General features: G+C 47.4%; 1 protein-coding gene across 3 annotated transcripts in view; it reads left to right on the forward strand.

The window, feature by feature from the left end:
* The window catches only part of SMC1B (structural maintenance of chromosomes 1B), an 88,353-nt gene that overhangs the window by 23,816 nt on the left and 37,875 nt on the right, over positions 1-26,662 (forward strand). For all 3 annotated transcript variants that reach the window (XM_073567663.1, XM_073567664.1, XM_073567665.1), the window contains exons 16-20: positions 7,782-7,923; positions 14,995-15,140; positions 15,276-15,429; positions 15,618-15,716; positions 25,826-25,982. In XM_073567663.1, the coding sequence (XP_073423764.1) occupies positions 7,782-7,923; positions 14,995-15,140; positions 15,276-15,429; positions 15,618-15,716; positions 25,826-25,982 (698 nt within the window). The remainder of the gene's footprint in view (positions 1-7,781; positions 7,924-14,994; positions 15,141-15,275; positions 15,430-15,617; positions 15,717-25,825; positions 25,983-26,662) is intronic.

A 26,662-nucleotide genomic window follows, 5' to 3' on the forward strand; every position in this document is an offset into this window, starting at 1 on the left:
TGTCATCGTAAAGAAAGGTGGCTAGATTGGTCACTGATTTTTTTTTTTTTTTTTTGTTTTGTTTTGTTTTTTGAATGTCAGAAATGTTTATTTCTAAATTTTGTGTTATATTGGTTTACCTGGTGACAATAAACAAGTAAGATGGTTATATATTTGGTTTTTACTAAGTTGCCTAATAATTCTGCACAATAATAGTTACCTGCACAAACAGATATCCTCCTAAAATAGCCAAATCTAAAAAAAACCACTCCAACTTCCAAAAATATTAAGCTTTGATATTTGAGTCGATCGAGAACATAGTTCAATAATAAAAAGAATCCTCTCAAATACAACTTGCCTGATAATTCTGCACACAGTGTATAGTCATTAACTGCTGGTAGAAGAGTGGGAGAAAATCAGGCGCTCTGATCTGGAGAACATAACCTACGAGGTCAAGACGACAGGAAAATAGAATCTATGCATAAGATTATTCTATCATATCATTTCAGAAGTCCTTTACCAGAAATCATTTTACCTATTTGGCTGAATCCAGCCAACAAGAAAGAAGAGGAATTTAATTCCTTTTGCTGTCCACAGAACAATTCTCCAAGACCAATATCTCTTCATCCTGTTTTGCGATTCTGAAAAACAAAAAAGGGGGAAAGATTTCAAGTCCCTTGATACAGGAAAGATGTATATCTTTGTACCGTGTTAGCCAGTAGATAGAAAAATATTCAGGATTGAGAGTCCTCAGTAGTTGATACCTTTTAATGGCTAACTGAAAAGATGGTAACACATTGCAAGCTTTCGAGACTACTCAGGTCTCTTCATCACGCTAGACTAATACAAAATCTGAAGTCACATATTTATGCACAACACAGCCTAGAAAAAATGCAATAGATAAGACAAGTGACGTGAAGCAGAGCTATCAATATGGGAGAGGGAGAAAACAGGATTTTTGGTTGCTTACCGTAAAATCTGTTTCTCGGAGCCTTCATTGGGGGACACAGAAACCATGGGTGTATGCTGCTGCCACTAGGAGGCTGATACTATGTACAAAAAAAGGTTAGCTCCTCCTCTGCAGTATACACCCCACCGACCGGCACTTATTTCCTCAGTTAGTGACAAAGCAGTAGGAGAGGTAACAAAACAGAATGAAAACAGAACAGACAACTCAACTGTAATCAACAACAAACATAAGAAACAGGAGTTGCAGAAATGGGAGGGTGCTGTGTCCCCCAATGAAGGCTCCGAGAAACAGATTTTACGGTAAGCAACCAAAAATCCTGTTTTCTCCATCGCTTCAAACCATGGGACGTCCCAAAGCAGTCCCTGGGGTGGGAAACAAACTTCCATCAGGTCAGCGGACTCACCACCGCCGCCTGCAAGATCCTTCTGCCTAGGCTGGCGCCGGCCGAAGCGTAGGTGTGGACCTTGTAAAATTTGGCAAACGTGTGGATCGAAGACCAGATTGCCGCTTTGCAGAGCTGCTGCGCAGAAGCTCTGTGATGCACCGCCCAGGAGGCACCCACTGCCCGGGTAGAGTGAGCTCTAATTCCAGGAGGGGGCACCCGATGCTTGACCCGGTAGGCTTCCAAAATTGCTGATCTGATCCAGCGAGCAATGGTAGCCTTGGAGGCCGGCTGACCTTTCCGCGCACCATCTGGAATGATGAAAAGAGAGTCTGTCTTCCGCAAGGGAGACGTCCTAGCCAAGTAGACCTTCATGGCCCTGACCAGGTCTAACTTGTTCAAGGAGCGCTTCAGAGGGTGGATTGGACCCGGACAAAAGGATGGGAGAACAATGTCCTCATTTAGGTGGAAAGTGGACACCACCTTAGGAAGGAAGGAAGGCGGGGGCCGTAGGACCACCTTGTCCTGATGGAGCACCAGGAAAGGGGGGCGACAAGAAAGGGCTGCCAATTCCGACACGCGTCGGATGGAGGTGATGGCCACCAGAAATGCCACTTTCCAGGAGAGAAGGGACAGGGAGACTTCCCTGAGAGGTTCAAAGGGAGACCGTTGAAGAGCCTCCAGAACCAGATTCAGATCCCATGGATCCACGGGAGTGCGGTACGGAGGTGCCGTGTGAGCCACACCTTGAAGAAAGGTTTTGACCTGCGGACGGGTGGCCAACGTCTTCTGAAAAAGAATGGAGAGCGCCGAAACTTGACCCTTCAAAGAACTGAGGGCAAGGCCCGCATCTAGGCCTGCCTGGAGGAACGCCAGAATAGAAGGAAGAGAAAAGGACATGGGCAGAACGCCATTGGCCTCGCACCAAGTGAAATAGGCCTTCCACGTACGATAATAAATTCTGGAAGATGATGGTTTTCTGCCCCGGATCATGGTGTGAATAACCCGATCTGAAAAACCTGACCGCCTCAGAACCGCGGTTTCAACAGCCACGCCGTTAAATTGAGCGGCCGAGAATTGGGGTGGCAGATCGGACCTTGAGACAGAAGATCTGCTCTGGAAGCTTCCAGGGAGCGTCTGCGAGAAGGTTGACCATGTCCGCGAACCAAGCTCTTCTGGGCCAATCCGGAGCAATGAGGATGACTGGTACCCCTTCCGCCTTGATTTTCTTCAACAGCTTGGGAAGAAGAGGAAGAGGAGGGAACAGATAAGGGAGCTTGAACTGCGACCAGGGAATGGTCAGAGCATCGGCGCCCACTGCGAGAGGATCTCGGGCCCTGGATACGAACTGTGGGACCTTCCTGTTCAGGCGAGATGCCAGCAGGTCCACGTCCGGAGTCCCCCAACGACGGCAAAGCTGATGAAAGACGTCCAGATGTAAGGACCACTCTCCCGCCGCGAGACCATCGCGGCTGAGAAAATCGGCGGCCCAGTTTTCCACGCCGGGAATGTGCACTGCGGATATCGCTGGGACCGATACCTCTGCCCAGAGGAGAATCCTGGACACTTCCGCTAGAGCCGAGGAGCTCCGTGTCCCCCCTTGGTGGTTGACATATGCCACCGCTGTGGCATTGTCTGTCTGAATGCGGACCGGCAGACCCCTGAGAAGCCTTTCCCAGTGAATGAGAGACAGATAAATCGCCCGTATCTCGAGGACGTTGATCGGCAGAGTTGTCTCTTGAGACGACCACCGACCCTGAACCGTCCAGACTGCGAAACACAGCTCCCCAGCCGAGAAGGCTGGTGTCCGTTGTCACAATCTGCCAGTGAATCGGAAGGAATGATCGTCCCAGGGAAATGAGGGGTGACGTCATCCACCAATTGAGGGACTGTTTGACCCGGAACGAGAGACGAAGTGGACGATCCAGGGAGAGAACGGACCTGTTCCACCGAGACAGAATGGCCTGTTGAAGCGGTCTCGTGTGAAATTGAGCAAAGGGGATCGCTTCGGTCGACGCCACCATCTTTCCCAAGACCTTCATTGCTGACCGGAAAGATGGAAGCTTCGGGCTCTGCAGTGATCGAACATCTCGCCGCAGAGAGATCAACTTCTCTTCCGGGAGAAAGACCTTCGATCGACGGGTGTCGAACAATAAGCCTAGGAACACAAGACGTTGAGTCGGAACGAGGCAGGACTTCCTCTTGTTTACGAGCCACCCGAAACTGGACAGGGTGTCGAGAACGATGGAAAGGCTTTGAAGAGTCTGGTGAAAAGACGGAGCTTTGATCAGAATGTCGTCGAGGTACGGGAAGAGTACGAGACCTCTGATCCTCAACAGGGCCATCACTGCCGCCATGATCTTTGTAAACACTCTGGGCGCAGTGGCGAGACCGAACGGCAGAGCGACAAACTGGAAGTGGTTCTGATGGATCGCAAAACGCAGAAATCTCTGATGTCCGTGAAAGATGGGGACATGCAGATAGGCATCTTGAATATCTATCGAACACATGAATTCCTGTGCCTCCATGGAAGCGATTACTGAACGAAGGGACTCCATTCTGAAATGACGCAGGCGGACCCTCTTGTTCAGCAGTTTGAGGTCCAGAATGCGCCGGACCGTGCCGCCTTTCTTGGGCACTACAAACAGGTTTGAATAGAACCCTGTGAATCGCTCTGCTTCGGGAACGGGCACAATCACCCCGGAACTGAGAAAGGAGTTGATGGATGCAAAGAAGCCCGGAACTAAGGCGGGGTCTTTTGGAGGACGGGATTCGAAGAAACGATCCCGGGGCCGAGAAACGAACTCTATCTTGTATCCTGAGGATACAACCTCCCTGACCCAAGCGTCTTCCACTGAGGCCAGACAGACATCCCTGAAGAAAAGGAGTCGGCCGCCCAGTTGCAAAGGCGCCTCGGGACACTTTAGGTAGTCATGCCGAGGTGGACCTTCCAGTTCTGGATCTGGAGGATCTGCCCTGGGAGGAGTGAGATCGCCAGGATGGAGTGGGCCTAAAGGAGACCTTCTTCCTATCCTGGCGTGCCTGTGGCCTTTGTTGGTTGGAAAAAGGCTCTGTTGTTGCGGCGCGGCGAAAAGATCGAAAGGGCCGAAACTGACGCCTTGGAGGGGGTCTACGAGGCTTGGACTGAGGGAGAAGAGAGCTTGTGCCCCCCGTGGCGTCTTTGATAATCTGGTCCAGCTGGGATCCAAAGAGACGTGCACCCTGAAAGGGCAGATTGGTAAGGGACCTTTTCGAAGACAAATCTGCCTGCCAAACCTTGAGCCAAATCGTATGCCGGATTGCACCTAAGTTGCTGGACGCTTGGGCTGCGCAAGAGGCGGCATCTAGAGAGGCGGAGACCAAATACTCCCCTGCCTTGGAAATCTGGTTGGCTAGCTCGGCCAGTCGCTCTGGCTGGGCTCCATCAAGAATGCCTTGGCGGAGATCATCTGCCCAAGTAGCTATGGCCTTTGCTACCCAAGTGGAGGCAAAAGCTGGGCTTAGCACCGTTGCAGCCGCTTCGAATGCTGACTTTGCTAAGGACTCTATGATCCTGTCGTTAGAATCCTTCAAAGCCGCCACACCTGAAATCGGAAGGACCGTGCTGTTAGATAGTCTGGACACGGGGGCGTCTACAGAGGGAGAAGCCGACCAGTTGTCTGTGAGCTCTTGAGAGAATGGATACAGCACGCCGAGGCGCTTCCCTCTTTGAAAGCGCCTGGTCGGATTTTCCCTTTCCCTGGTGAGGAGCTTGGCAAACTCGGAATGAGGAGCGAAGACTCTGGAAGGTGTTTCTGCCCGTCTGAAGGAAACCTCCTGATTTGAGGGTTCCACAGGGGAGTCTGTGATCTCAAAAGTGTGGTTAATCGCTGCAATGAGGTTCTGTACTGTAACCTTCATGTCCGCGGTATGGTCCGAATCCAGCTCTAAAAACTCATCGGATGGCAGATCTGAAATCGCTTCGCCTGACTCAGGTGAGGAGGCACGGGAAGGCGACTGCTGGGAAGGACTATGCGGTGAGATGGGGCGAGGGGAGGATTGCGGCCGGAGATCCTGCCTGGGTCTTTTGCGGCTCATGCTGGCTGGTTCAGATGGAACCTCTTGTGACCTGCTGGGTCCTGCAGAGGTGTCCAGGGGCAACTTATCAAGAACGGCCACTAGGGTCTGAGATACCCTGGTGAGATCCGCTACTGATTGAGATAAAGAAGAAGCCCAGTCTGGAATGGGGGATTCGCTCTCACCCGGAGCAATAGGGGGCTCCAGGGCGGCGGTCTGGATGGGGTTGCTGCAGTCGGTGCAGAGGGGAGTGGGCTGACCTGAGGGAAGTTTGCGTTTGCAAGAAGAGCATGCAAAAAACTTGACTAAGGTGCAGGTGGAAGCCGGAGGGCGAGCACGATCAGGCTTAGAATTAGACATAATGAGGGAAAGTCACTGAAGCAGTGCCGGAAGGTTGGGGGACAGGAGGCAGAGGAGGGTGTCAGTCTGCAGAAGCAGAGCTACTCACGGTCCGGCGTCCTGTGGAAGCTTCCGGTGAGCGCTGCTGCAAGGCTCGTTCGAGTCTGCAGGGCCACAGAAGAGTCGATGAGGTCCGGCTGACAGGCTGGATAAAATGGCGGCCGCCTGAGGGGAGCCCGGAAAGAAAAAGCGCGCTTCCTTGTGAAGACAGGGAGAGGGAGGGCGGGTTAACTGCAGCAAAGGATTGCTGCTGATGGGCAGGCCAGAAGGCTGAGCACCGCCCCTGGAGCGCAGACGTGGAGGAGAGAGAGAAGGGCGGCCTCGAGCGGTGGGCGGGCTTAGAACGGGCGGGAGAGAAGCCCGCCTGAGGAAAAAGGCGGGGGGCGTGGCCGCGACAGAAGCCGGGGCCTGGATTAGAAAGCGGCGGCCGGCGGGAAGCGCGGGGCGGCGCGGAGGTAACGCTGCACCCGCGTGATCGCTACCCCATACATGCCGCCCGGCTGCTGAGCCAAAATAAGTGCAGCCGGGGAGGGGGGCGCAGGGAAGAAGCTGCTTAAAGGAGCCGTGACCCTGGTGACCTGTCACTCAGGGCGCCCGCTCCTCCAGGTACCCGGGCCTGCAGCATGGCAGGCCAAAAGATAAAGAAAGGAGCAGCCAGGGAGGCAGGGAGGGGAAGGGCTTGATGCTCCGGGGTCCCATACTTACCCCTCAGCAATGGTCCTTGTAGAAGAAGGACCACGTCTCTTCCAGACCGACAGGCTCTGGTGGGCGAGTGGGTGGGAGACGGGGGCGAGGACCAGCTGGATCGCCTGACACGCATCCGTGCTCGGACTCTGGGTCCTGCCATCCAGACATATGAGGATACGGGGTGGCAGTACACGCCATACTCATAGTCTCTTTGTGGGAGTACGGATGTGACTGATCACTCCGTATCCCTCCGGAACCTGTAAAGAAACGACGCACGTTGAGGTAGATAGGGGTCTAATGAAAGACCCGTGTCCACCTCCTACTGACACTAAGCTAAACTGAGGAAATTAGTGCCCGTCGGTGGGGTGTATACTGCAGAGGAGGAGCTAACCTTTTTTTTGTACATAGTGTCAGACTCCTAGTGGCAGCAGCATACACCCATGGTTTCTGTGTCCCCCAATGAAGCGATGGAGAAAGTCCAATGTTTATATTTATGTTTCTCCCTCTCCCATATTGATAGTTCTGCTTCACGTCTCTTGTCTTATCTATTGCATTTTTTCTAGGCTGTATTGTGCATAAATATGTGACTTCAGATTTTGTATTAGTCCAGCCTGATGAAGAGACCTGAGTAGTCTCGAAAGCTTGCAATGTGTTACCATCTTTTCAGTTAGCCATTAAAAGGTATCAACTACTGAGGACTCTCAATCCTGAATATTTTTCAAGTCCCTTGAGACACTTGGATCGAAAAGGCCATGTGTGAAGCATTTCAGAATCAAGGACTATGTCCTCCGGAGAAACTCCAGGCTCATCCCAACAGAACTGTGTCTTTCTCTGGAACCGAGAAGATGAATTCTTTCATCAAGAGGAGCTGCCACATGGTCTTCAGTTCATAACTTATAAAGATCTGCCGTTTGGGAGAAAAGTCCTCCAAGGTATTGTCCTTGAAGTTTGTCATTATTTGACGTTTCTACTGTGGTGTGGTCATAGAGGTTGAGTGGAAAAATTTAGAATTTGTTTCACCGGGAATTCAGTTTCTACGAACAGCGCCCCTTTTCCTCATCTTTTCTATTCTATTGATGTTGATTGAAAAAAAAAAAAAAGGCAACATCCATACCGATCTGGATATTTTGGGTGTGAGGTTGGAAGAGGATATTTTTAACTTCTTACGTGTGTCCTGCCACTAGAAAGATGTGGAGCCAACCTCCTGTGGAACTGTCATGGAGGGTTCCTAAAAACAAAAATACATTATCGGTAAGACTAGGTCTACCCCTAATATTCCAATTTTTTTTTTTTTTTTTTTTTTTTAAGGCTGGAACTTGAAAATCAAAAAACACGATTAGAGATTCAACTAGGATACAATCGAGGACAAGAGAGGAAAGAGATGGAGAAGGTGACGAAGCTGCGGGAAATCTTACATCAGGAAGAAGAAGAAATTAAGAAGATGAAGAAGGTAAAACAAGTGTCCATGTGAGAATACCTCTAACAATACACAACATTTTAGTTCTTGCTTTCAGCTTAGGCTACACGGGCGACGGCAATTCTCCGAAAAGTCTAGTTTGGAGTTAATACAAAAGCCAAGTTGCAGATAAGTTGCATATCGCGTGCGGCTTCCGTTGAATTCAATGGCAGGTGTCGTGTGCGGCTTATCACAAAACATCCAACGTGTTCGTAAACATTTGCGACTCTGTCCCAGGTCACAACACCATAGGAAATCATTACATCCAACGTGTTTGTGTTTCCATTTAGCCCCAACCTTAAAGGGGCTATCTGGTTCACCCACTTCCATTTTGGGAAGGGATGAAGCTCTGAAAACAAATTACAAAAATCAATTTTACATCTGAATAATAAAAAAAAAAAAATTGTCCCACCCCCTAAAGCTATTTTAATGTTAGCTTTTGCCATATTTATAGCTTCTGACTTGCTATTCTTGTTCTGGAAATCACATAAACGGCTCTGAAAAAGGGAATGGAAATATAAATTCCCGTTTCCGTCACAGCCTGGACGTAGCAGGCGCTTTGTCAATATAGTTAAGAAAAAAAAAAGATGTCTGAATGAAGCCTCTGTTCACTGACGCCTAAGACATCTCCTCGACAGAAATACTGAAAAGTCAGGTTAACGTGCAGTTAAAGAGATGTTTCCATCTTCATTCTTTGGGTTGGTATGGGGTCTTACACCGATCATACACTCTTTTCTAGCAACAGTGATCACAACTGTTTAACCACTGAAATGCTGCTGTTAGTCTTTAACATTAATCCACCCCATCAATCCCTAACTCAAAACCCAATTTTGGGGTACCATTGGTAGCCAGGTCCCCACCACCATCATCTTGGTGCAATATATATTACAATTAATCATACGGTCACAGATTCAAGTCCACTAGGGGAATTAAAATAGAACAAAAACATTTTTTAAAGGGAATCCTTAGCAGCATAATGTAGGGGTTGAGAGCCTGGTTTCGGGGATGTCTCCCTTGCTCAGCTGTTTGCTGTAGTTTCCGTAAAATGCCTTTTTATCAGCAGGAGATTATCTCTGGAGGACTAGGTGTCTTGTGCCAGACAGTCCAGCTAATCTGTGTAACTCCGCCCACACCACAGTATACACAGGAAGCAGCCAATCGGGTGTGTGGGAGGGGTTATACAGGGCTCAGCATTTGAGCACTGCTACAGAGAAAACGGGTTTTATCAATACTGCACCTCAGTGATATATCACTGGAATCGGGGTCACTTCCCCTATATCATGCTGCTCTCAAGATTCCATAACGAAAACCTTGCTTACAGATTCCCTTTCAAAGAGTAATAGAATAAAAAACCTATGGAAATGAATACAAAAAGTCACGAGTCTTTGAAAATTGTAACCTAAACTCACTCTCACACTCTCTCTCTCTCTCTCTCTCTGTATGTATGTATGTATGTGTATATATATATATATATATATATATATATATCAGGGTGCCAAGGAAGAATGAACTTTGCAAATTGGTAAGTCTTAGGCTGTGTTCACACACAGTGTTTTTTAGCGGTATTTTTAGTGGATTTTCCAATAAAACCACTAAAAATAAGCTTACCATTCATTTCTATGCATTTTGCACTTTTTGTGCATACTGATGCGTTTTTTACCGCGAAAAAACTGCTTTGCGGTAAACGCAGCATGCTCATTAATTTCGTGGATTCTTCCGCGTTTCTGGCTATTTCTATGCGTCTTGAAAACGCGCGGGAAAAAACGCATAAAAAGCGCGCATTTTTTGCGTAAAAACCGCGCAGAAAAAAACGCGCGGTTTCTGGGAAGGGAGTCAGGTTTTTCAGCAGAAATTTTCTGCTACTTGAGCACTTAGCCTTACCCCTCAAATTTGTTCCTTTTGGCATAAGGATTCACTATGTAAAATATGTTGACATTAAATTTAGATTTACCACTTGCTCAAGGCATGTGAATTATTCCATGTGGACTAAATGTAAACATTTTTTAAAAAAACCTAAGTTCAAATCACTCCCCCTTTCGCCCCATTGAAAATTAAAGGGTTAAAAAAAAAATATACAAACATTTGGTATAACCGCGTTCCGAAACGCCTGATCTATCAAAATATAAAATCCATTAATCTGATCGGTAAACGGCATAACATACCATACATAACGTGGGATATGCATGACGATAAATACTACACAAACAAAACTGCAATATGATGTGCCATTGAGCAACCAGTAAATGATAACTAATCTTAAAAAAAAAAAAAAAAAAGAAAAATGACCAAAAAAGGAACAAAATTAGGAGGTAAGACCTTCAAAAACATGCGACTTAATTTTTACCATGCATCTCCGTGGCACCCTAAAATAAATCTATATTATAATTTTGAAAAAGCAGCATAAAAAAAATCCGGGTGCAAGCCTTCGAGGTACATACCAAACCTCCAAATAGTCCTTCAAAAAAGAAACCAGCTCACCATGTAGGTTTCAATGGGTGTGAACCTTTTTCAAGCTTTATTGAAACCTACATGGTGTGCTGCTTTCTTTTTGGAAGGAATGAATATATATATATTGTGGTGTAGTGACCACTGTGTCCACTAGGGGGCGCTGGATGGATGTCCCGGGAGAGTGGATGAATGGCAAGATACTGAATGACTGTTATGTATCTCAAGGTGGGTGGCCTTGAGATGGAGACTTATGTATGTGTGTGGATCAGCAATGACATAGCTGAGGTGCTGCTTTAATGTGTCAGGGAGAAGTCTCCAGGTAACTAGAGAGATGGGCGGCCTGGTTACCTACAAACTCACCCAGGGGGTGTGTTTAAAGCACTGTTGGAAAGAGTGTGTAAATGCTTGAAGGACCTGTGATGAGGTCAGTCATGTGACCCGGTGGGCGTGGCTATGAACCATATAATGTGGCCAGGGTAGGTCAAATGGGGTGAATGCTTGGACCCGGTTGGTCCAGTGTGGAAGGTCCCGCTGAGATGGGGCTTCCTGCCTGACAGCACGTGTGGAAGCTGTGAGTAATGGCTGCAAGGGCCTGAGAGTTCCCTGGAGGGAATGAATGTCTTCAGTATGGAGAAGCAGCCATGAGAGAACCCTGACAGGGTGAGATACAACTGTGAGGCTGAAAAGTCTGCGTATTGGACATTGCTAGCAGAGTGAAGCTCTGTCATGGACGCTCTGCCGTTTATATATTGCTGGTCATGGCTTATGATATTTAATAAACCGCATGAACTATACTGGTTTATGGAAAACCTGTGCCGGATCTGATTTTGTGGCTGTCAAGCGAGTGATCCCCTACTTAAATGACAGCGCTACCCCACTAATTATATATGTGTGTGTATGTATGTATGTGTGTGTGTGTGTGTGTGTATATATATACACTCACTGGCCACTTTATTAGGTACACCATGCTAGTAAGGGGTTGGACCCCCTTTTGCCTTCAGAACTGCCTCAATTCTTCGTGGCAGAGATTCAACAAGGTGCTGGAAGCATTCCTCAGAGATTTTGGACCATATTGACATGATGGCATCACATAGTTGGCGCAGATTTGTCGGCTGCACATCCCTGATGCGAATCTCCCGTTCCACCACATCCCAAAGATGCTCTATTGGATTGAGATCTGGTGACTGAGGAGGCCATTTGAGTACAGTGAACTCATTGTCATGTTCAAGAAACCAATCTGAGATGATTCGAGCTTTATGACATGGCGTATTATCCTGCTGAAAGTAGCCATCAGATGTTGGGTACATTGTGGTCATAAAGGGATGGACATGGTCAGCAACAATACTCAGGTAGGCTGTGGCGTTGCAACGATGCTCAATTGGTACCAAGGGGCCCAAAGAGTGCCCAGAAAAAATTCCCCACACCATGACACCACCACCACCAGCCTGAACCGTTGATACAAGGCAGGATGGATCCATGCTTTCATGTTGTTTACGCCAAATTCGGACCCTACCATCCGAATGTCGCAGCAGAAATCGAGACTCATCAGACCAGGCAACGTTTTTCCAATCTTCTACTGTCCAATTTCGATGAGCTTGTGCAAATTGTAGCCTCAGTTTCCTGTTCTTAGCTGAGAGGAGTGGTACCCAGTGTGGTCTTCTGCTGCTGTAGCCCATCTGCCTCAAAGTTCGATGCACTGTGCGTTCAGAGATGCTCTTCTGCCTACCTTGGTTGTAACGGGTGGCAATTTGAGTCACTGTTGCCTTTCTATCAGCTCGAACCAGTCTGCCCATTCTCCTCTGACCTCTGGCATCAACATGGCATTTCCGGCCACAGAACTGCCGCTCACTGGATTTTTTTTCTTTTTCGGACCATTCTCTGTAAACCCTAGAGATGGTTGTGCGTGAAAATCCCAGTAGATCAGCAGTTTCTGAAATTCTCAGACCAGCCCTTCTGGCACCAACAATCATGCCACGTTCAAAGGCACTCAAATCACCTTTCTTCCCCATACTGATGCTCGGTTTGAACTGCAGGAGATTGTCTTGACCATGTCTACATGCCTAAATGCACTGAGTTGCCGCCATGTGATTGGCTGATTAGAAATTAAGTCTTAACACACAGTTGGACAGGTGTACCTAATAAAGTGGCCAGTGAGTGTGTATGTATATATATACACTCACTGGCCACTTTATTAGGTACACCTGTCCAACTGTGTGTTAAGACTTAATTTCTAATCAGCCAATCACATGGCGGCAACTCAGTGCATTTAGGCATGTAGACATGGTCAAGACAATCTCCTGCAGTTCAAACCGAGCATCAGTATGGGGAAGAAAGGTGATTTGAGTGCCTTTGAACGTGGCATGATTGTTGGTGCCAGAAGGGCTGGTCTGAGAATTTCAGAAACTGCTGATCTACTGGGATTTTCACGCACAACCATCTCTAGGGTTTACAGAGAATGGTCCGAAAAAGAAAAAAAATCCAGTGAGCGGCAGTTCTGTGGCCGGAAATGCCATGTTGATGCCAGAGGTCAGAGGAGAATGGGCAGACTGGTTCGAGCTGATAGAAAGGCAACAGTGACTCAAATTGCCACCCGTTACAACCAAGGTAGGCAGAAGAGCATCTCTGAACGCACAGTGCGTCGAACTTTGAGGCAGATGGGCTACAGCAGCAGAAGACCACACTGGGTACCACTCCTCTCAGCTAAGAACAGGAAACTGAGGCTACAATTTGCACAAGCTCATCGAAATTGGACAGTAGAAGATTGGAAAAACGTTGCCTGGTCTGATGAGTCTCGATTTCTGCTGCGACATTCGGATGGTAGGGTCAGAATTTGGCGTAAACAACATGAAAGCATGGATCCATCCTGCCTTGTATCAACGGTTCAGGCTGGTGGTGGTGGTGTCATGGTGTGGGGAATTTTTTCTGGGCACTCTTTGGGCCCCTTGGTACCAATTGAGCATCGTTGCAACGCCACAGCCTACCTGAGTATTGTTGCTGACCATGTCCATCCCTTTATGACCACAATGTACCCAACATCTGATGGCTACTTTCAGCAGGATAATGCGCCATGTCATAAAGCTCGAATCATCTCAGATTGGTTTCTTGAACATGACAATGAGTTCACTGTACTCAAATGGCCTCCTCAGTCACCAGATCTCAATCCAATAGAGCATCTTTGGGATGTGGTGGAACGGGAGATTCGCATCAGGGATGTGCAGCCGACAAATCTGCGCCAACTGTGTGATGCCATCATGTCAATATGGTCCAAAATCTCTGAGGAATGCTTCCAGCACCTTGTTGAATCTCTGCCACAAAGAATTGAGGCAGTTCTGAAGGCAAAAGGGGGTCCAACCCCTTACTAGCATGGTGTACCTAATAAAGTGGCCAGTGAGTGTATATATATATATATATATATATATATATATATATATATATATATAATATATATATATATATATTAGCTGAAGAGCCCGGCGCTGCCCGGGCATAGTAACTAACTGTGGTTAGTTATAGCAAATTATAATTATCCTCCATCCCATAGTCCCGTGCCCATATACCCATCATACATATCCACCATCCCATAGTCGAGTGCCCATATACCCATCACACATCCTCCATCCCATAGTCCCGTGCCCATAAACCCATCATACATATCCTCCATCCCATAGTCCCATGCCCATATACCCATCATGCATATCCTCCATCCCATAGTCCCGTGCCCATAAACCCATCATACATATCCTCCATCCCATAGTCCCATGCCCATATACCCACCCTACATATTCGCCATCCCATAGTCCTGTGCCCATATACCCATCATACATATCCACCATCCCATAGGCCCGTGCCCATATACCCATCATACATATCCTCCATCCCATAGTCCCATGCCCATGTACCCATCATACATATTCTCCATCCCATAGTCCCATGCCCATATACCCATCATACACATTCGCCATCCCATAGTCGAGTGCCCATATACCCATCGTACACATCCTCCATCCCATAGTCCCATGCCCATATACCCATCACACATATCCGCCATTCCATAGTCAACCATTATGACATCATAATGAGCGGCGGCAGGGCTTGCAACCTATGATGACATCAGCATCGCCATGGCAACCATTATGACATCATAATGAGGGGCGGGGCTTGACACGCACACACTTTTTCCCCAGTATGTAGATGGGGCAAATTTGTTTTGTGAATTGGAACGCGCGGGGTTAAAATTTCGCCTCACAACATAGCTTAGGACGCTCTCGGGGTCCAGACGTGTGACTGTGCCAAATTTTGTGACTGTAGCTGCGACGGTGCGGATGCCTATCCCTGACATACACACACACCACACCACACCACACACACACACACACACACACACACACTTTGAGCTTTATATATTAGATATATATAATTTTACAGTACTTTGCATTAAAGTATGGTATCGCAGTAATCGTAGCTACCTGGACACTCATGACATCAGGTCATTATTTCTGCACAATAAATGTAAAAATAATAATCTCTTCATCCCCTGCCATAAAGAATAATGGAGGAAATGCATTTTTTTTTCTCTACCATTTCGCCTCTACATTTGATTTGTTCTTCTGATTGTAGGAGGAGCAGAGAATCCGCCTCGCAGTGGAAGACGTCTTATCTCAGCAACAGCAGCTGAAGAACCAGCTGTTAATAAAAAAGTCAGAAGTTGGGGATGCCCAGAAGTTGACTGAAGAAGTACGAAAGAAGCTGCTGATGGAGAACAGGTAGTGATGATGGGTATTACTGGGCGGGGGGTCTCAGAGGTGGCACCCCTCTGACCGCGGTGCTTGTCCGACCTTGGCGTTAGGCTGACCTGTAACTTTATAATCGGTGCTGTGTTATGTGTGCTTTTCCCGTAGGGAATTGGGCAAGAAACAGAAAGAAACCATGACAATAGAAAGTAAAATGGAACAGAAGAAATTAGAAAGACACAACTTACTCCTGGATTGCAAGGTGCAGGATTTGCAGGTTAATCTCTTGGCCGGCTCCTTGGACGATATCACAGAAGTGGAGGTAATAACGGATGATGAACACTTCTCCTGTCTGTTTTTCACACGTTATATAAATGTGACTATAATTGTTTGCAGCTGAAAAGTACACTTCTCTTTCTAACGTATTGCAATTTTTTTTTAAAAATTTTTTTCCCCTTATTATCATTTTTTAATCTGCTAAAATTAAATGGATGTGTCTGTGTCTTACAGCTGGAGACAGAGAGTGGCAGCACACCGGCCACCGCGGACATCTATGAAAGAGAGCACAATATTCACATCGATTATAGTGACCTGTCTGACGAGTCAAAGGTATAGACATCTTCTTTTATTATTATTATTATTATTATTATTATTATTATTATTATTGATAAATTAGACTGTTAACATTATTATAAACATGTTTTTTTTCTCATTTTTTTTATTTTAACAACCTGTATTTGTTTATTGTTTTGGAAACCTGAAATTTTTTTTCATAACCTGTATTTTTTCATTTTATTTCTTATGTTTACTTGTATCTTTTTCTCAATTTTGTTTTTTTATTTTTTTTAATAACCTTCTAGTACAGTGTATGTATTTGTGTGTGTATATATATATATATATATATTAGGTACACCTGTCCAACTGTGTGTTAAGACTTAATTTCTAATCAGCCAATCACATGGCGGCAACTCAGTGCATTTAGGCATGTAGACATGGTCAAGACAATCTCCTGCAGTTCAAACCGAGCATCAGTATGGGGAAGAAAGGTGATTTGAGTGCCTTTGAACGTGGCATGATTGTTGGTGCCAGAAGGGCTGGTCTGAGTATTTCAGAAACTGCTGATCTACTGGGATTTTCACGCACAACCATCTCTAGGGTTTACAGAGAATGGTCCGAAAAAGAAAAAAAATCCAGTGAGCAGCAGTTCTGTGGCCGGAAATGCCATGTTGATGCCAGAGGTCAGAGGAGAATGGGCAGACTGGTTCGAGCTGATAGAAAGGCAACAGTGACTCAAATTGCCACCCGTTACAACCAAGGTAGGCAGAAGAGCATCTCTGAACGCACAGTGCGTCGAACTTTGAGGCAGATGGGCTACAGCAGCAGAAGACCACACTGGGTACCACTCCTCTCAGCTAAGAACAGGAAACTGAGGCTACAATTTGCACAAGCTCATCGAAATTGGACAGTAGAAGATTGGAAAAACGTTGCCTGGTCTGATGAGTCTCGATTTCTGCTGCGACATTCGGATGGTAGGGTCAGAATTTGGCGTAAACAACATGAAAGCATGGATCCATCCTGCCTTGTATCAACGGTTCAGGCTGGTGGTGGTGGTGTCATGGTGTGGGGAATTTTTTCTGGGCACTCTTTGGGCCCCTTGGTACCAATTGAGCATCGTTGCAACGCCACAGCCTACCTGAGTATTGTTGCTGACCATGTCCATCCCTTTATGACCACAATGTACCCAACATCTGATGGCTACTTTCAGCAGGATAATGCGCCATGTCATAAAGCTCGAATCATCTCAGATTGGTTTCTTGAACATGACAATGAGTTTACTGTACTCAAATGGCCTCCTCAGTCACCAGATCTCAATCCAATAGAGCATCTTTGGGATGTGGTGGAACGGGAGATTCGCATCAGGGATGTGCAGCCGACAAATCTGCGCCAACTGTGTGATGCCATCATGTCAATATGGTCCAAAATCTCTGAGGAATGCTTCCAGCACCTTGTTGAATCTCTGCCACGAAGAATTGAGGCAGTTCTGAAGGCAAAAGGGGGTCCAACCCGTTACTAGCATGGTGTACCTAATAAAGTGGCCAGTGAGTGTATATATATATAATGTGTGTGGACACACCTCATTCAAAGAGTTTTCTTTATTTTGATAACTATGAAAATTGTAGATTCACTCTGAAGGCATCAAAACTATGAATTAACACATGTGGAATTATATAATTAACAAAAAAGTGTGAAACAACTGAAAATATGTCTTATATTCTAGGTTCTTCAAAGTAGCCACCTATTGCTTTGATTACTGCTTTGCACACTCTTGGCATTCTCTTGATGAGCGTCAAGAGGTAGTCACCGGAAATGGTTTTCACTTCACAGGTGTGCCCTGTCAGGTTTAATAAATGGGATTTCTTGCCTTATAAATGGGGTTGGCACCATCAGTTGTGTTGTGCAGAAGTCTGGTGGATACACTTTGAAGAACCTAGAATATAAGACATTTTCTTTTCAGTTGTTTCTCACTTTTTTGTTAATTAAATAATTCCACATGTGTTAATTCATAGTTTTGATGCCTTCAGGGTGAATCTACAATTTTCAAAGTCATGAAAATAAAGAAAACGCTTTGAATGAAAAGGTGTGTCCAAACTTTTGGTCTGTAATAAAAAAAATATATATACCGTGTATATATATATATATATATATATATATATATATATATATATATATATATATATATATATATATATATATATATATATATATATATATATATATATATATACACTTTATTGTGTATATTTATTAAGGAACAACTTTTATTATTGTATATTCACCTTTTTTTTATTTATTTTTAATAAGTACCGTAAATGGTAAAATTCTAGCTGCCTTCAGTCACCACTTGGGGGAGCTTACCGCATACTGTCCATATGCTAAGTTCGGTAATTAACAAAAAAAAAGGTTCTTTATCTCCCCCTAGTGATAGATGGAGGTAAGTGGAAATATGTAACATATGTAGGGAGGTGTAATCCCTATAAAGATCTCCTTGATGAAATTAATCAGCACAAAATGTTTGACTTGCTGTATGTAGACAAATATAACGATGAGTTTGATTTTAAAGGGGTTGTCCCTGCTTAAGTAATTCGGGGCCAACATAGAAAATAGAACTATATACTCCCCTCCTGACACGAAGTCAGCGCTGCTCTTTTTAGGCATGTGACATAACTTTGTGTCACATGACCGCTGCAGTCAATCAGCAGCCGCTGACAGGCTGTAGCTTTCATTATTTCGTAAGAGCAGAAGTCCACTCAGAGGGAATATTGATGTGCAGTAGCTGATTGGCGTCAGCAATAGGAATTGCAGTATCTGCATTGCTGGGACTGCGCCTCTACAGGAGGTGAGTATACGTTTTTTATTTCCTATTTAATTATTATGGATTGTTTAGTAATGTATAAACCCTGTTAACGCTTCTTTACAACAATGTATGAGGGAATGGAATCAAATGACGTCTTTTTAACCCCTTTCCGACGTTTGGCGTAATAGTACGCTTACGTCTGACTCCCCCGTTTGATGTGGGTTCCAGCGATGGAGCCCGCACCTTTCCGGGCACATGTCAGCTGTTCATGAATCATGTCGCTAATCCCACCCATCGGTGACCCAGTCACTTGATCGCGGGTGACTGATGGTCGGCATGACAGCCCAGAGGTCTGAAGCAGACCGCTATGGTTGTCATTACTAGATTGATGAGCGCCGCCCCGTAGTCAGCGCTCATAGCAAGTCAGCATTTCTGCTACAAACAGGCGAGATCTGATCATCACGTGTGTGTAGCAGAGGCGATCGGACAACTGCAGCTTCTAGCCTCCCATGGAGACTATTGAAGCATGCAAAAAGTAAAAAAAAAAAAAAAAAAAAAAAAAAAATTTAAATATTAAAAAATAAAAATATAAAAATTCAAATCACCCCTCTTTAGTCCCATTCAAAATAAAACAATAAAAAAATCAAGCATACACATATTTGGTATTGCCACATTCAGAATCGCCCAATCTATCAATAACAAAAAAAGAATCCAATCGGTAAATGGCGTAACGAGAAAAAAAGTCAAAACGCCAGAATTACTTTTTTTGGCAACCGCAACATTACAATAAAAAGATGGTATCTGTACCAAAATGGTATCATTAAAAATGTCAGTTCAGCGCACAATAAATAAGCCCTCACCCAACCCGAGATCACGAAAAATGAAGATGCTACGGGTATCGGAAAATGGCGCAATTTATTTATTTTATTTATTATTAAGAACCTAGACATGTTTGGTGTCTGTGAACTCGTAATGACCCGGAGAATCATACTGGCAGGTCAGTTTTAGAATTTAGTGAACATGGTAAAAAAAAAAGATAAAAACTGTGGAATTGCAGTTTTCTCTGTCGCCTCATTGGGGGACACAGAGACCATGGGTGTATGCTGCTGCCACTAGGAGGCTGACACTATGCACAAAAAAGGTTAGCTCCTCCTCCGCAGTGTACACCCCACCGACCAGCAGGAAATTCCTCAGTTTAGCTTAGTGTCAGTAGGAGGTGGACACGGGTCTTTCATTGGACCCATATCTACCTCAATGTGTGTCGTTCCTTTTCAGGTTTCAGGAGGGATACAGTGTGAACAGTCACAACTGTACTCCCCCAAAGAGGCTAGGAGTACGGCGTGTACTGCCACCCCGTATCCTCTTAGTTCTCCGGGCGGACCACAGGCTCAGCACAGGTGACGTGCCAGCGAAAACGGATGGTCCTTGCCCCCTGCCTCCCACCCACTCGCCCACCGGAGCCTGTCGGTTGGGCGAGGCGCGAATACGTAGAAGATGAGCAGACAGCGTGGATTACAGAAGGTACCTTTATTGGAGCACCGGAACATGAAGCCACAACATGCCTGGGAGCGGCGCCAAAGTAGCGCCGCAGATTCTCGGCTGCTCGCGCCTTCCGACGGTCGCCGCATCCCTTTGGGCCCCGGCTGCGGTGCTGGCCTTCTTCACCCCACCGTCGGTATTCTTGCGAGGGTTGCGTCTGGGAGCAGGGCTATGGCGGTGTCTCCTTTCGGGGCGGACGCGGCTGTGCCGTAGTTCTTCCACGCCGCCCCGTGCTGACAGGCGGCCGCCGTTTCAAATTTAGTCCCCGGCTTCAGTTTGGGCCTTCGCGCCCGTCGCGGCCACGCCTCCGTTCATTCTCATAGGCCGGCTGCGCTCCCGCCCGTTCCTAAGCCCTCCCACCGCCTCTCTAGTTTTGTGGCTGGAAAGGGGGGTCGGTTCTTCCCTCTGGTGCAGGCGGCTAGCTCCGCCTTTCTTCTTACATAGAAACCGCGCTTTTGCTTCCTCACATCAGGCTGCCGCCATCTTTGCAGCCTGACAGCCGGAGACTAAAGCAGATGCCAGCGCTCCCTGTCGGTCCCCGGCCAGTTACAAGAGCCTAATACGTCTCTTTCGGGGACACCGGACCGTGAGTAGTTCTGCAACTGCAGACTGACACCCTACTCTGCCTTTCTGTCCCCTAACCTTCCGGCATTTCCACAGGTTTCTTCTTTTCTTTCTTCCTTCACAATGTCTAATTCTAAGCCTGAACGTGGCTGTCCGCCGGCCCCCGCGGGCACCCTAGTCCAGTTTTTCGCATGCTCCTCTTGCAATCGCAAACTTCCCTCAGGACAGCCTACTCCCCTCTGCCTGGACTGCGGCAATCCCGTTCAGCAGGATGCCGTCCAGGAGCCATCAACTGCGCCACGTGAAATTGAACCCCCATTCCTGGCTGGGCCTCGTCCCTTTCACAATCTGTGGCAGACCTCATCAGGGTGTCTCAGTCCCTAGTGGCCGTTCTTGATAAGTTGCCCCTGGACACTTCTGCAGGGTCCAGCAGATCGCAAGACGTTCCATCTGAGCCAGCTAGCAGAAGCCGCAAAAGGCCCAGGCAGGATCCCCGGCCGGAATCCTCTCCTGGCCTCTCATCCGCACCTAGTCCTTCCCAGCAGTCGCCCTCCCGTGCCTCCTCACCCGAGTCAGGTGAAGCGTTTTCGGATATGTCTTCTGAAGGGATTTTAGAGCTGGACTCTGACCAAGACGCGGACATGAAGGTTACGGTACAGAACCTAATTGCGGCGATTAACCACACCTTCGAAATATCTGACTCCCCTGCGAATTCCTCAGATCAGGAGGTTTCGTTCAGACGGGCAGAAACACCATCCAGGGTATTCGCCTTCCACTCTGAGTTTGGCAAGATCCTTGCCAGGGAAAGCTAAAATCCGTCCAGGCGATTTCAAAGAGGGAAGCGCCTCGGCGTGCTGTATCCGTTTGCTAAAGAGCTCACTGACAACTGGCCTGCTTCCCCCTCGGTGGACGCACCCGTGTCCAGACTTTCTAATAACACAGTTCTCCCGCTTTCAGGTGTAGCGTCACTAAAGGATTCTAATGATAGAATTATAGAATCCTTGGCAAAGTCAGCATTCGAAGAGGCTGCAGCGGCGCTATGTCCAGTCTTTGCCTCATCTTGGGTGGCAAAGGCCATAGCCACTTGGGCAGAGGATCTCCGTAAGGGCATCCTAGATAAAGCCCAACCAGAGCAATTGGCTGATCTGGCCAACCAGATTTCCCGTGCAGGGGATTATCTGCTTTCTGCTTCCTTGGATGCCGCGTCTTGCGCTGTTCAGGCGTCAAGCAGCGTAGTGGCAATCCGACGTACAATTTGGCTCAAGGCTTGGCAGGCGGACTTGTCTTCTAAAAAGTCTCTTACCAATCTGCCTTTTCAGGGAGCGCGTCTCTTTGGGTCCCAGCTGGACCAGATTATTAAGGACTCCACTGGAGGCACGAGTTCCCTCCTCCCTCAGTCCAAGCCTCGCAGACCCCCGCCAAGGTGTCAGTTTCGGGCCTTTCGGGCTTACCGTCGCTTCAATACGGCAGAGAACTTCTCTAACCAACAAAGACCACAGGCACGCCAGGATATAAAGAAGGTGTCCTTCAGACCCACTCCCTCCTGGCGATCTCACTCCTCCCAGGGCAGAACCTCCAGGTCCAGATCTGGACGGTCCACATCAGCATGACTATCAACGATCTCCCGAGGGTCCCTCCCAATTGGGAGGTCGACTCCGTTTGTTCAGGGACATCTGGCTGGCCTCAGCAGAGGACGCTTGGGTCAGGGAGGTTGTATCTTCAGGGTATAAGATAGAGTTCATTTCTCTTCCACGGGATCGCTTCTTCGAGTCCCGTCCTCCAAAGGATCCAGCCTTAGTTCCGGGGTTCTTTGCATCCATCGCCTCTCTCCTCAGTTCCAGGGTGATTGTGCCCGTTCCCGAATCAGAACGTTTCACAGGGTTTTATTCAAACCTGTTTGTGGTGCCGAAAAAAGGCGGGATCGTTCGCCCCATCTTGGACCTCAAGTTACTCAACAGGAGAGTCCGACTGCGTCATTTCTGAATGGAGTCTTTTCAGTCGTAATCGCTTCCATGGAGACGCAGGAGTTCATGTGTTCAGTAGACATTCAAGATGCCTATCTACATGTTCCCATATTCTCCGGGCATCAGAAATTCCTGCGTTTCGCGATTCGCCAGGAACATTACCAATTTGTTGCACTGCCGTTCGGTCTCGCCACCGCACCCAGAGTATTTACAAAGATCATGGTGGCGTTGATGGCCTTGTTGAGAATCAGGGGTCTCGTTCTTTTTCCGTACCTCGACGACATTCTGATCAAAGCTCGCCAAAGTCTTACCATTGTCCTAGACACCCTGTCCAATTTCGGGTGGCTCATCAACAAAAAGAAGTCCTGTCTTGTCCCGACACAACGCCTTGTGTTTCTGGGTCTATTGTTCGACACTCGTCGATCGAGGGTTTTTCTCCCTCAAGAGAAAATTGGCTCCCTGCAACGGGATGTACGATCGCTGCAGATCATGAGACTTACATGTCTCCGGACAACCATGAAAGTCCTGGGAAAGATGGTGGCGGCAACAGAGGCGGTTTCCTTTGCCCAATTTCACTCCAGACCTCTCCAACTCGCCATCCTATCCCGGTGGAACAGGTCTGTCCTTTCCCTGGATCGCCCATTTTGTCTTTCAAACCGTGTCAAGCAGTCCCTCAATTGGTGGCTGACGTCTCCTCTCCTCTCCCTAGGACGGTCATTCCTCCCCATTCACTGGCAGATTGTGACAACAGATGCCAGCCTCCTCGGCTGGGGGGCAGTGTTCCGCACTCACACTGTTCAGGGTCGTTGGTCAACTCAGGAGTCAGCCCTGCCAATCAACGTCCTCGAGATACGAGCGATTTATCTGTCTCTCGTTCACTGGGAGGGACTTCTCAGGGGACTGCCTATCTGGATTCAGACAGACAATGCCACGGCGGTGGCATATGTCAACCGCCGGGGGGGACGCGGAGTGTCTCAGTCCTGGAAGAAGTGTCCAAGATTCTTCATTGGGCGGAGGTTTCAGTCCCGGCAATATCCGCGGTGCACATTCCCGGCGTGGACAATTGGGCCGCCGATTTTCTCATCCGCGAGGGTCTCGCGGCGGGAGAGTGGTCCTTACATCCAGAAGTATTTCTTCAGCTTTGCCGTCGTTGGGGAACCCCGGACGTAGATCTGCTAGCTTCTCGCCTCAACAGGAAAGTCCCACAATTTGTATCCAGGGCTCGAGATCCTCTCGCAGTGGGCGCCGACGCTCTGGCCATTCCTTGGTCGCAGTTCGAGCTCCCCTACCTGTTTCCTCCCCTGCCTCTTCTTCCCAGGCTGCTGAAGAAAATCAAGGTGGAAGGAATTCCAGTCATCCTCATCGCCCCGAATTGGCCCAGAAGGGCTTGGTTCGCGGACATCGTCAACCTTCTCGCGGACGCCCCCTGGAAACTTCCAGACAGGGCAGATCTGCTGTCTTAAGGTCCGATTTGCCACCCCAATTCTCGGCCGCTCAATTTAACGGCGTGGCTGTTGAGACCGAGGTTTTGAAACGATCAGGCTTTTCGGATCGAGTTATTCATACCATGATCTGGGCCAGAAAGCCATCGTCTTCCAAAATTTATTACCGTACTTGGAAAGCCTATTTCACTTGGTGCGAAGCCAACGACATTCCGCCCATGCGTTTCTCGCTCCCTTCTGTCCTGGCGTTTCTTCAGGCAGGGCTTGATGCAGGCCTCGCCCTCAGCTCTTTAAAAGGTCAAGTTTCGGCTCTGTCCATTTTATTCCAGAAGACCTTGGCCTCTCGTCCTCAGGTCAAAACCTTCCTTCAAGGAGTGGCTCATACGGCTCCTCCGTACCGAGCGCCCGTAGATCCTTGGGATCTTAACCTGGTTCTCGAGGTCCTGCAAGGTCCTCCCTTTGAACCTCTCAGGGAGGTTTCCCTATCTCTCCTTTCATGGAAAGTAGCCTTCCTAGTAGCCATCACCTCCATCCGGCATGTGTCGGAACTGGCAGCCCTCTCTTGCCGCTCTCCTTTCTTGATACTCCACCAGGACAAGGTATTTCTGCGGCCTCCGCCCTCTTTCCTTCCTAAAGTGGTATCCACTTTCCACCTGAATGAGGATATTGTTCTCCTGTCCTTTTGTCCGGGTCCAACTCGCCCTCAGGAGCGCTCCTTAAACAGGCTGGACTTGGTCAGGGCGATGAAGGTCTACCTAGCTAGGACGACTCCTTTGCGGAAGACAGACTCTCTCTTCATCATTCCAGATGGAGCGCGAAAAGGTCAGTCGGCCTCCAAAGCTACTATTGCTCGCTGGGTCAGATCGGCAATTTTGGAGGCCTACCGGGTCAAACATCGAGCGGCCCCTCCGGGAATTAGAGCGCACTCTACCCGGGCAGTGGGTGCCTCCTGGGCGGTACATCAGAGCTTCCGCGCTGCAGCTTTGCAAAGCTACAACCTGGTCATCAGTTCACACGTTTGTGAAATTCTACAAGGTCCACACCTACGCTTCGGCGGACGCCAGCCTAGGTAGAAGGATCCTGCAGGCTGCTGTAGTGAGTCCGCTGGCCTGATGGAAGTTTGTTTTTCCCACCCCAGGGACTGCTTTGGGACGTCCCATGGTCTCTGTGTCCCCCAATGAGGCGACAGAGAAAACAGGATTTTTGGGTTGCTTATCTTAAAATCTGTTTCTCGGAGCCTTCATTAGGGGACACAGCACCCTCCCATGTTCTACAACTCCTGTTATTATGTTTGTTGGTTGTTTACAGTTGAGTTGTCTGTTTTGTTTTCAATATATTCTGTTACTTCCCCTACTGCTTTCTCACTAACAGGATTTTCCTGCCGGTCGGTGGGGTGTACACTGCAGAGGAGGAGCTAACCTTTTTTGTGCATAGTGTCAGCCTCCTAGTGGCAGCAGCATACACCCATGGTCTCTGTGTCCCCCAATGAAGGCTCCGAGAAACAGATTTTACGGTAAGCAACCCAAAAATCCTGTTTTTTTGCAGTTTCACCGCACTTGGAATTTTTTTCCTGTTTTCCAGTTTTCCAGTACACAATATGTTAAAACCAATGGTGTCATTCAAAAGTACAACTCGTCCCGCATAAAAACAAGACCTCGCTTGGCCATATTGCCCAAAAAACAAAAAAGTTATGGCTCTGAAAACAAGAAGAGCTAAAAACGAAAACGCAAAAACCGAAATACCCCTGATCATTAAGGGGGTAAAGAAGCATTAACAGATTTTTTTATTTTTTTTTCACCTGTCTGTGCTGGTAACTTCCTGTGTGTGGTTTGTTTTTTTTTTTCTTCTTTTAAGGAACTAACAACAGAAAATGCAATTTCTGCTGAACTAATGAGGCTGCGTCAGGAATGTATCGACCACGAGAACAACTTCCTGAAGAAATCCGCCCCAAACTTAAAGGCCATAGAAAGACTTCAGACCATCGTCAACAAGTTTCAAGAAACCGCAGATGGTAAAAACCTGCAGTGGGTCTGTTGCACAAATAAAAAAAAATTCTTCCTGTTCATCACCGCTCCTCCGATCTCCCAGGGAATCACACAATATGGTCACATGACCACTGACTCCAATCAGTGACAGCCAAACCTTCTCTATTCTGTCAGAACAGAATAAAGAAGTCTGCAGCCAATCATCGACCACTGATTGTCGGCCGGCAGTGGTCACTTGGCATTACAGTTGGGGAGGTGATCGCAGGAGTGGTGCCGATCCAAGCGTTTTTGTTTTCTGTAGTAGACTGGAACTATTAAGAAGGGTAGAGGTTATAATGGCCAAAAATCCTTTAATGGTTCAGAATTGGAGAAAACTCCGATCCCGGTCATTTAAAGGTATTTTATGTTCTTTATTAAAAGGTTAAGGCAAAAAAAAAAGAATAAAAGAAGCAATACTTTGCTCCAGTTGTTTTCACATGTTTCAAAGTAATGACGTCTGGACCACCGCCGAGGCCACTGACCACTGGTGGTGGTCAGGATGCCATTCCTTCCGGATGGCCCAGCACAGTATGACCTCTCCTATTCTTTTATCAGGATGGTTTCCGATTACTAACTTTTGGGAAAACTTTGTTTTTAACCCTCTACCCCTTTTCAACATTCGGCGTAATAGTACGCTGATGTTGGACACCCTCCCTTTGATGTGGGC

Source organism: Dendrobates tinctorius, unplaced genomic scaffold, assembly GCF_039654945.1.
Source record: "Dendrobates tinctorius isolate UK_male_01 unplaced genomic scaffold, ASM3965494v1 ptg000020l, whole genome shotgun sequence".
NCBI classification, from domain to species: domain Eukaryota; kingdom Metazoa; phylum Chordata; class Amphibia; order Anura; family Dendrobatidae; genus Dendrobates; species Dendrobates tinctorius.